The 12,102-nt window shown below is 39.8% G+C and overlaps 1 protein-coding gene across 2 annotated transcripts in view; it reads right to left on the bottom strand.

Moving 5' to 3' along the window:
- The window catches only part of DTD1 (D-tyrosyl-tRNA deacylase 1), a 154,808-nt gene that overhangs the window by 7,834 nt on the left and 134,872 nt on the right, over positions 1-12,102 (bottom strand). For both annotated transcript variants that reach the window (XM_023537646.1, XM_011370711.2), the window contains exon 5: positions 8,826-8,998. In XM_023537646.1, the coding sequence (XP_023393414.1) occupies positions 8,846-8,998 (153 nt within the window). In that variant the 3' untranslated portion in view covers positions 8,826-8,845. The remainder of the gene's footprint in view (positions 1-8,825; positions 8,999-12,102) is intronic.

Below are 12,102 nucleotides of genomic sequence, written 5' to 3'. Positions count from 1 at the left end.
TTTTGTTAGATGATTAAAGCAAATAATATATGTATATGTGTGTGTGTGTGTGTGTGTGTGTGTGTGTGTGTGTGTGTGTATGTGTATAAAATATCTCTAACTTTGTAAAATTAAAGAGACATAGAATTATCTGCTTAGAGAAAACATTATAAAAGCATTATGTTATTAATGATTATCTTAGAATAATGAGATGGCATATGACTTCTATTTTCTTCTTTGAGCATTCTAGCATTTTTGAAATTTTCTACAATGAATGAGCATTAATTTTATAATAAAAATAGCTTTTAAAAAAATTTTTATAAGAGAAAGACAATTAAGGAAGTCTAAGTCCCTCCTAGAGAATCACAGAACCGGCAGGGATTCTGAGAGGTTTCAGACCGGGGTAAACCATTCGGGTAAAAAGACTTTATCAAACATTTAACCGGAAGGGTTTACAACTAAGTATGTCTTTAGAACTAACTGTGATACTATTGGGACCCCTAACACACAGTCCTAATTATAACATTAGCATTAGTATTATGAGTGATTAGCTTCCAAAATGCACATAAGAGCCTTTTGGTCAACAGTAGATACTGTTCTACCTGAAAGCTACCGTCACACCACAATATATGGATTGGTCAGTGGATGCTTTTTATTTCTAATATCACTTTTAATAAATGTTCCTTCTCATTTTCTTGAACATAACTATAGAAAACCCTAGAGATCAGGTTGCTGGCCATCAGCTGGGAGTGGCTGGAGATCATGAGGTTCACACAGCTGGAAGCATGAACAAGGAGGGGAGCATGAGCTATCTGTGAGGTCTATTTGCCAGATCAGAAGTGCTGAGTAGAAGTCATGTTCAAGCTGATAAACACATGATTCTCTAGAAGAGTGGACCACTGACACTTGACATTTAAAAACCCTAGAGAAGAGGTCATGTGCCTTCCTCAGAGAGCTGGTGAGATGATGTCTATTTCCAAATGCACTTTTTGATGTCTCTCTGAGCCAGGTGAGCTATTTGAGGGCCAGACATGACCTGTAGGCTAGGGGCACCTGACGAGCAGTAGCAGGAAGTGCCTGATAACTTAGCACCACAACTTCCTAGCCTTATGAAAGAAGATGCTGACATGGTTCTCTTTTACTGCCTGCAAACCTCGAGGACAGTGGGTAACAGTCCAGGATAAGGAGAAAAGAATCCCTCAATAGTCTGTTTAAATACTGAGTCTCTCAAAGATCCTGACTTCCAGATGATCTGCTTCTGGCTTTAGGCCATTAGAGCAACCACAAGATATAAATGCTAGAGTTAGGATATACAACACCGCAGACCTGCTCTCCAAACCACTGTCAAAAGAACCAAGCTTTTATTTATTTCAGGTCATGGCTGGGGATTTAACCTGAATTCATTTGCCTTTAAAAGGAAGGCTTTCTATGAAAAACATGAAAGTCGCTGTGAAGTTAATGTTATCAATGAAGAATTCACTCAGACTTTCTAGCACTGTTAGAAATCATGGTGAGCCCTCTGTCGAATTGTCAAAATTGAGAATCTCTTCCTTTGCTTGAGTTCTGATGGTCCCAATTTGATGATGAGAACACAGGGACAGTGATTCAATTTCCTAATTAAGAAAGTAAAGCTTGGTTTGATATAATAAAGCAAGCGGGGGCGGGGGGGGGGGGGGACTGATGTTACCTGATAGTGGAAGGAAAAAACTCCGACAGCAATGTTTTTATTTCTTGGCTTAAATTCTATCCTATCTATTTCTCATGTATATTTCTACAGATTTAACCATGTCAGTCTTATAGAACTTACAGTAGTTCAGATAATGGTCTCAAAATCTTAATTCAGTCCCTCTAGGTTAGTGCTGTCCAACTGAATTTTATGCAGTGATAGAATTGTTCTCTAACAGCACTATTCAAAATGGCAATCATTAGCCATATGTGACTCCTGAGCATTTGAATTGTGGCTACTATGACTGAGGAAATGAATTTTAAATTTTATTATACTTTAATTTACATTTAAATATTCACGCACAAGTAGCACCTACTGTATTAGATAGCACACTCTAGGTTATCTATAAGCTTAGCTCTGCACTTTAGCAACAGACAGAATTACTAATTGTGGCCGGCTTCTTACCATTTTCATTTAAAAAAATAAAATTCACTTAAACTAAAACAATAGCAATAGTTCACCCATTTATCCCACCCTCTGGCAATCACCAATCTGTTGTCTGTATCTATGAGCTTGTATTATTATTATTATTATTATTATTATTATTATTATTATTATTTTGTTTTTCTCTGACTTATTTCATTTAGCAGAAGTCCATCCATGTTGTGATACATGGCAAGATTTCATTCTTTTGTATGGATGAATAATATTCCATTTTATATGTACACACAGATACACATACTTATCATGATTTCTTTATCCATTCATCTATCAATGGACATCTTGTTTTTTTCTATATTTTAGCTGTTGCAAATAATGCTGCAGTGAATATGGGGGTGCATATATCTTTTCGAGTTAGTCTTTATTTTTTAATAAATAAGGCAAATGAGGTAAAAGCCTGAGCATGAAGACTATCCAGCCCAACTGCTGGTAAAGTAACATAAAGTGCCTTTAGTGAGAAAGCAGATCAACCTCATATGTAACAAAGGCCACACTTAAGGTTCGGAAACAGTAACATTCTCCAGGAAAGAAATTGGGCAGAAAATAACAACTGAAGAAAAACTGCTTAAAGTTTCCTGAATGTATTGAAAAACATACATTTACAGATTCCAGAAGCTTGGAAAACCCAACGCAATTAGGAGAACGAGACTTAGATATGATACTGCTGTTGAAATGATCAGAAAAGGAAAAGTAACTATGATTGATATGTTAAAAGCTCTAATGGAGTGTAGACAATATGCAAGAACAGATGAGTAATGTAAGCAGAGATGAAAACTCCAAGAAAGAATCAAAAGGAAATGCTAGAAATAAAAAAAAAAAAATCACTATAACAGAAATGAAGAATGCTATAATGGACTCATCAGTAGGCTGGACACAGCCAAGGGATGAATCAGTAGGCTTAAAGATAGATCAATACAAACTTTCTGAACTGAAATGAAAAGAGAGAAAAGAATGGGGAATAAAAAGAACAGACCATCCAAGACTTGTAAGGCAATTGCAAAAGGTTTAACTAACATGTAACTAGAATACCAGAAGGAGAAGAGAGAGAGAACAGAGAAGAAATATTTGAATAATGGCCAAGAACATTCCAAACTTAATGACAGAAAACACCAAATCACAGATCCAGGCAGGAACCAAACTTAGGAAAACTATAAATGAGCTGCAAAAAAAAAGAAAATCTTGAAAGAAACCTGGAGGTGGGGCGTGGGAGGGCGGGGGGCAGGAAGGCAGGGAGGGGCGTATGGGGGCAGCCGGGAACTCACCTAACCTAAAAAGGAACAAGGATGAGAATTACAGAGGACTTCTCAGAAGAAATTATGCAAGCAAGAAGAGAGTAGAGTAAAATATTTAAAGTACTGAAAGAAAAAAAACCCCACCAATCTAGAATTCTATACCATAGAAATTATCCTTCAAAAGCAAAGGAGAAATAAAGACTTTCTTAGTTCTATGCTACAAAAACGCTAAAAGAAGTTCTTCAAACAGAATGAGCACAATATAGTTCAGAAACTTGAGTTCACAGAACGAAAGGAAGTGTCAGAGAAGAAATCAAGGTAAAATAAGATGTTTTCTTATTCTTAATCCATCTAAAACTATTTATAAAATAATAATAGTAACAATGCACTGGGTTATAAAGCATATGGAAAGTGAAATGAATGACAGTAGTGTCAACAGTTGGGAAGGAGGACCTGTAATTCATGTGAAGTGGCACAGTTATTTGAAGGTGGACTTAGATTAGTTTAAAATGTATATTGCAAACTCTAGGGCAATCACAAAAAATGTTTTAAGTTAAAAAAAAAATAAAAACACCACCTCAGAGGCATAGCTAGTTTTGTATCATGAAATACCAACACATGGACTGGAGAACTGGTATGAATGTTGATACAAGGAAGCAAAGTGGAGCTCTGGGAATGAAAGACTCCCACTGTTTTATTCCTACCTTCCAAAGTGGGAATAAAACAGTGAAAAATGATGAAATATCCTTTTAATAGAACACACACACATAAACACAAAACTGTTTCAGCTCATTAAAAAGAAATGTGCTCAGCCATGACACATCTTACTATTCAGATAAAGGTCAAGTTGAAAAAGCAAACAGATGGCAGCTTCCAAAACAATTTCCTTTTTCATTTTCAAGTGTATTGACATTTGAGGACAGAAATGTGGAGTACTGGTCAGGACCATGGTCCTCTCACAGCCTAATGATAACAGTTAAGTAAATACTCAATGAGGTGATACTTGAACCTGTAATCAAAAGCAGAAACTGCATTCTTTTAGTGAGAATTTGTCCTAGTGCCTTTAGCTGTGGGCCAGAAAGGGAGTAAAACTGAGTTGCAGCCTCATAGAAAACCTTGAATCCTCCCAGCTTTGTGAGGGAGCCTGAAGGAATGAGACAGAGGACAAAAACAGAAATTAATTTCAGCGGTTTCATGTCCACTTAATAAAGAACCAATATTTGCAATGCGAGAGATACGCTGACACCTTGGGAATGTCCTCTGAACTATGAAGGTTTTTGACTAATTTTCAAAGAAAAGTATGCCCAAGATCAGGCAGTTTCTCATTCCATTTTCTTTTGCCTTTTCTTTCCCATACCTTAGAAATTGAAAGGGGCTCCCTGTAGAGCCTGTGAGGCTCCATAGGGCTCATTCAGCCCTCTTGCTGAGGTGGTAGGGGGTGAGGGGGGACGGGCACTGCGGTTTTTCTGTGGAGCAGAGCAAATACCAAGGTCGCCTTCTGTCTGTCACTACTTAATTCAGCTCTTATAGAATGTGAATATTGGGTGGCGATTTTGTGGGTATACTAGGATGACAAATTTCATGAGAAGGGGCAACAAAAGCCCATGGGCAACAAAAACCTTGAACATATAGTCTTTAGTCTAGCCTCCTTTAGGATCTGAGATCTGGGAACATGGCTAAAATCCCCAAAGTGAGGGTGCCACAGGACTTCTCTGGTCCTCGACTGCCTGTGGGTGTCTCAGAGGCAGCCAGAAGGAAGGCTCAGAGGACCCTTCACTTAACATTCATCCACAACTGGACATCAGCACCAGCCACCAGGCCTGCACTGCCTAATCTCTGGTTTGAATAACTGCAACTGGACGCTGACCTTAAACTGTCAATAAATGAATGGTTTTCCTCCTGCAATTAGTCAAAACACAGATGGTATAACCTAAATGTGCAAAAACAAAACAAAACAAAACAAAACCACAAAAAACGTGGCCCCTGTATATTCATGGGCCCATCTAAACTTCCTCATGAGCCTCCATCTCACTGAGTAGGAGCAGGGTAAAACTTGCGCACACAGTCACGCTGTCTCGCCTTGGTGTCAAAAAGCTCTCTCAATCCTCAGTGGTCTCTGTGGCCAGGTGGCTGACATGGCTCAGCACCTAGGCCCTGGCGCATACTAATAAGGGGCACTCAGTTGCTCGGGGTCCAGAGGCCCCCTTGGCTCACTTGGCCTTACCTCAGCTCTCACAAGTACTACAGACTCCTCAAGTCTCCCCAGAAAGAGGTCATTTCTAAGACCTGCAGGGACTATCAGTACCGTTAAGAGCTGAGGCCATGACCCCTCCGCCCTCCCACATGAGCTGTTTCTTTACAATTTCTAAGGCAAGCTCACCTCACCTCTTCCACCAAGACCCATGGTGGGCCTGAAGGATCCCCACACAGTTCTCTTCTGCACCCCCTCACAGGGTAGGTGAGACCTTTCATTAACTCTTTCCACCTCCTGAAGCCTACCATGTCTGGCCACCCCTTTTACTGAGCTGCAGCAGCCTTGTGGAGACCTGGAGCCATCCTGCACAGTGGTCTCCTTCTCAAATTCCCACCAGGGACCAGAGCACAGGCCCTCATGGCTTGCAGTTTTCCCATCAACCTAACTCCCACCCCAAGGATTCTGACCTGGAGCAGGTAGCCAGAATGCAAGTGTGGCCTCTGGCATCCCCTGCATCTGTCTATCTTCTCTCTCAGTGACTCTTCTAACCTGAGGGCTTTCTTTCACCTTCCCTCCTGTTAGGCAGGGGCTTCTCCCTACATTATTCCTCTTTATTCATCCTCTCCCCATTTCTTTCCTAAGGCCATAATAATAATATAGCTGCAGTGAACTTGATTTACAGGGGAAAGGAAGGAAAACACATCTGTCTACTCTTTTCAAAACACTGTGCCCCTTGAGTTTGCTTTCCCCATGGCTGTGTTCCCTCTCTGGCTAGCTCTTTTTTGGGTATTTGATGGGACAACAGTACAATTTAGCCCAAGTTCTATGCTACTGAATCTGCACTATCTTGAGAATGAAATCATAGATTTAAAATTTTTCCATTGGTTTTAGAGAAGCAAAAAATAGATAGCTACAAGTCTATGAGAAACTTTGCCTCTTAAGCTTGGGTGATGTTAGAAAGAAATGTCCACTTTCAACTCTTGCCCTTCTCAATTTGTGCTCAGCTTTTTTTTTTTTCAAATATCTCTTCCAGAAAGTTCTGTGATATACAGTTACTGTCACTTCCTCTATGCACGATACCCTCAGGTGTTTCTCTTGCTCACAAAAATGGCAAAGTCACTTCCAGGCTGTCCAGTGGCTACAGGATACTGATGTTCATGGTACACTCTCTATTGAAATTATTCTGAGGCCAAATTCCAACACAAATGGAAAGTTATGTTTTGCACTGATTTTAAAAGTAGAATTCAATACCCCTCAATAAATAAAACAAAGATTTTCAAAGCATTGATCAGACATAGTTAAATAAAAAATCACAATATTAAATTTATAAAATGTTAGCAAGTGGATAAATATAATCAAGAAAGGAATCAACTAAAACTAGACAGATACATGCAAAAAAAAAAAAATGAAACTAGATCTTTTTACGCCATATACAAAAACAAACTCAAAACTTACAACCGAAGAAAAAAGACATAGGGCAATGCTTTAGTGGGGCCAAAAGAATAAAAGCATGAGGCTGGGCAGCTGCCCTCAGCCCAAGGAGTGGAAACAGGAAGGGGCCAGGGATTTTTCTCCTGAACTAAGGAACTATCCAGTATGAAAACTTGGCCTAATGAATGCCACTCCCTGGCCATCAGATTAGCCTGTCTTTCACCCTTTGTTCAGCGAGCAGGAGTGGGTACTGGAATGTTCTCTCTAACATACTCTGCAGGGACAGGAGAAGCTTGAGAAGCAGCTCCACAGAAAAACTGAGAGAGTCCCCTTCAATCTGCTCCCTCCCACCCCCGCCTAACAACCCATCCTTTCTGAGCTCTCTATTCTGTTCCTTTGGTCTGTTTATGTTTGCGAGCTGGTTCTATTGCACCCAATTATCACTATGGGTTCTGTAATATATTTCAATATCTAGTAGTGTGCGTCTGAAAGGACATTTCATAGACAGACTTCTAACCTCCACTCCCTTTCATAAAGGAAAGAGAAAGCAGGAAACTACCTAATGAATGATCTCTTCTCCTGCAATTTGGTATCTCCAGGACAAATATGTATGTTGACTTGGGTTGACCCACAGCATTATAAGCTTAAGGCTCCAAAATGCATTCTCTGAGCTTGACTCCTCTTGATTTCTGCAACTGCCTCCAGCCTCAACTCCTCAAGGGTGCTTAAAGTGATCTTTTAAAACTTTATCTAATTATGTCACTTATACATTTAAAACCTTTCATAGGTTCCCAGGATGAAATCCGAATTTCTTAGAGTTGCAAATCAGACCCTTCTGTCCCAGAACCTTCCTACTTCTCTAACGTCAGAGAAGCTCCCTAGACAAACTCCCACCACTTGTACTCAATACATCAGCCACTCAATACTTCTGTTCCAAAACTTATCTGTCCTTGTCCCTCCCCACCAACGTTTACATCAGCTCTTCTCTTGGCTTAGGCAGCTCCCTACCCTCATCTGTCATCTCCTTATTTCTACATGTCCTTTGAGGTCCAATTCCAGAGTCCTCCCCTCCCTAATTTCCTTCTCTACCCCACCCCACGTCCCATCACTACCACAATGCACCATGCTGCAGTGTAATTATTCCTATGCTGCTCCCTGAACTTGTGAACGGTGGCAAGTAAGAGGCTCTTGATAATGGGTTCACTGGGGTACTGAACTTGAGCAAAGGACCGTCAGATGGCTGGATCAAGTTTTAGAGGCCTCTGATCTTCAAGCAGGGAAGTGGAGTTAATGCTACAGTGAACAGAGATGCGTCCCTGGAGGTAGAAGTGATGAGAATAAAACTCCATTTCAGGAAAAGTAAACTGGTAGTGCCTTGCAAGGCGAAGTTAAGGATGGTGGAACATGAGGCAAGAAATTATGAGAGGAGGCTGCTGCAGACAATGATGGTCTCCATTGAAGCTGCTGAGAGGAAGAACGGTGAGGACTGAGCAATGGTGGGGGCTCGTGTGAAGCTCCTGGTCTGGATTCTGGATCTGCGAACACTCTAGAAATGCTAATGGTAGCAGCAATTGTTGACTATCATAGGCAACTAAGGAAGGTGACACACACAGAACCTCCTTGGTGAACATCCCAGGCCATGGGTACCTGACCCTCCCACATCTTAACTTTTCTCTCCATCCTAGAAGTCAACAACTTAAAAAAAGCTATGGATTAATGTCCATAAAGTGAATTTAGCCTCAAAAGCCATTCTGTTCTCTATTCATTGCTGTATGCCCAAAATGTGGTAAGACAAAGTTATGCAGGGAGGGGACTCTCCTACCTGAGTTCTGTCCCTGAAGACTACGGTTCCCGTTCAGAAGACACGTCACCTTCAGCCCCGCTACTGGCACTGCGGTCTTCTTTTCGAGGAGCATTTCTTTCTTTGCTTGATTCAGAAGGCCCTTTGGCTCTGGTCTTTTCTTTCCTCTGCTGCTGTTTTTCAAGCTTTGACAGCTGATTATAAAAAATAAATTATTTTGCAAATGTAAACATGTGCCTATATATTTAAAATAGCAATTACTTGACAAGTAGCAACCACTGAAAAAGCTTTTGTCTGGTAACCTGGTGACCACAGTAGGTCACATGTGCCAAATTATACACAAAACGTTTGTCAGCAAGACACCTGAATCATTGATGCAGATTATTCATATGTTTATCTCTCTCAGACTTTCCATCCCATAACTCAACTCATCATGCAATATTTGAGAATGGTCAGTTACAGTCTTATTTGACAGGCTGAGATGAACCCTATAAATGAGAAGGCTTTCGTCTATTCTTTTTTCTTTGATGTCTCTGCAGCTTTTTTCTTCTATCACGTTGTCTTCTCACTTAGTGTTTTTTAAGGAGTGATCAAAGCACTCCACTATCTGCTAAAGATAAGAGAGAGGCTGTGAATAAAGTACAAGCACATTTAGACATTGTCTCAGTTCTCAGTTTGTTCTTTTAGACTGAGCTTGATTCGTCCATAGCCAAACTCCAAGTGCTCCTAGCAGGCTATGTGGCGGCTACCCATGGATGCTGGACACGGGAACCCTCTCAGTCCTCCAGATGAGTTGGGGACATGCCTCTGACATCTAACCCTAAAGGAACCTGGATCTCCCCAACTTGTTCAAAGAAACCACAGATTAGATGGTTGAAAGAAACTTAGATCATCCGATACTCTGAGTAAAAGCACAGCCACTCTAAAAAGAAACACGCAGAGATTGGCCAAGTTTTGGCCCACGAGATTTTCTTAGACCAAAAAAGCCATCTGTAACAAAGCCCAAGAGACAACACCCAGTTTCATTCTCCTCCCAGACCAAGAATGCAAACATTCTCTAGTTCACATGGAAAGGGGAAACTTAATAAAGGGCTTGCTCCTCCCTGCTGGTCCTTGTCCCACATCCAAAGAAAAGTCACTATAATCAATCTGCCAGATTATCTATTACAAGCAGACTTTGAGCTAAACCTTTAGATAGATCAACAATCAGCAGTCCTCAATCTGGTCCAGAAAACCAAATTTATTAATGGTTGATTTTTAATATTATCTTTCCCACTCCCCATTTACCTGAAAAGCTGTAGTAAACAACTAAGTTGGTTAACACGCTAATGAAGACATCGCTTCACCTTTGACCCACCAACTCTCCTCCCAGATAACTCTCCCGATAAATTCATTCTCGTGTGCACAGGAAAGACTCATAAGAATGTGCACCGCGGTGTTGTCTGTATTAGCAAAAAACTTGAAACAACCCAAATATCCATTGACAGGATAGATAAATATAATATGGTATAGTCACATGAAGCAATACTGTGTAAAGCAGATCTATATGTATCAAGATAGATAAGTATTTAAAATCATGTTATGCAAACCAAGTTAAATTTCAGAAGGCTATATAAAGCAAGATAAACGATATTATATATTCTAACGGGCTTGTGCCATTAGAATATATATAGAAACCACCTTCAGTACACCAGTTAACTCTGGAGAGAAAGAGAAGAGAATGGGATCACAGCAAAGTGAATATATGTGGGCTTCAAATATAACCAACAACTTTTACTTCTATAAAAACACAACCAGATCTAGAACAGGGCTGCTGACCAGTGCCATTATGTGAACTGCTTGCTACTGGCATTTGGACCTCTGATAAGACACTTGCGTCAGGATGTAAAACAACACACAGCTTCCTTCGTCAACAAAGTCTTGCCGTGAAAAGTATCAGCCGCTGAACTGTGTGCTTAGTGACATAGCTGATTTCATTCTGGTTCAAGCTCTTTGTCTCATTATGACCCGGCAACAAACAGTTTATGTACAGGCACTTTGAACAGGAATAATCTGGAGCAAAGATGACAAACAATTAGCATTTTTTAAAATCTGAGTAATGGCTATATTTTCCATGGATGGTTATTTTTCTCTATACTATTATACCACAGATTATGGAAGAAGTTCTTGCATCCAAGATGACAGCCCTCCTTCTTTGTTTCCCTTTTGGTGTTAAAATGTTCTTTCTTTTATAAAATGATAAGGATAGCAAATAGGATCCTTTTGTCTTGCTTTTTTTTTTTTTTTTTTTTGCAAAATAATCTTGCATTGCACAATATGAATGTACTTAACATTGTTAAACTATACACCTAACATGGTTATTAGGGTGGTAAATTTTATGTTATGTGCATTTTACCACAATTAAAAATATTTATTGAGATATAATTGACATATAACATTATATTAGTTTCAGGTGTAGAACATAATGATTCAGAATTTGTATATACAGCTGACCCTTAAACAATGCAGAGGTTAGGGGTACTGAATATCATAAGGAAGAGAAAATACATTTACAGCATTTATTGAAAATCATCCAAGTATAAGTGGACCCATGTAGTTCAAATTCGTGTTATTCAAGGGTCAACTGTATTGTGAAATGATCACCACAACAAGTCTAGTTAACGTCTATGACAAAAAAAAATTTTCTAATGATCTTGGAAAACATAAAGTTGGCAATCCATGCTGGACCCCCTGATTTTTTTTATATTCCTATTTCATGAAATCCAAACATCTGGAAATCAATATTCTGCAGTGAACTGTGATATGTTGCCTTCTGCTGCCAGGGGTTTACATTTACATCAGTTTTATATACGTGTTTATACATGTGTATATTACATATGTGTGTATCTACAGACAGATTTTACACACACACACACACACACACACATATGTAAAGTCATGAACATGTCTGAATTATACACTGGAAAAGCATGATTTTCATTTTAAAAAGAGACCCTGTTTTGTTTCCCCTTTAGAGGTAAATATATAAAATGTGAATATCGTCAGTGGCGTAACCAAACCTCGCATAACCAAAAATAACCAAGCCTCTCCTCACTGCTAAGATTTCACTCTCATGTAAAGGCTTGTTTGTAATCCAACCTGTTAGCCACCTTCTACTCGTTAAAGCTGTTGGGAAACTGGATCCTGAGATGGTGATGGGGATCAATTTTCAATTAAAGCGGGCGTCCCTGAGGCATCTCGGTCCCCGCAGCGCCTCCCTGATTCCACACTGAGTCAGAGGCCCCAGCAAGAGTACAAA

The sequence above is a fragment of the Pteropus vampyrus genome, unplaced genomic scaffold (assembly GCF_000151845.1).
Source record: "Pteropus vampyrus isolate Shadow unplaced genomic scaffold, Pvam_2.0 Scaffold7, whole genome shotgun sequence".
Taxonomy (NCBI): Eukaryota; Metazoa; Chordata; class Mammalia; order Chiroptera; family Pteropodidae; genus Pteropus; species Pteropus vampyrus.
This window is presented reverse-complemented; position numbering and strand designations above follow the sequence as displayed.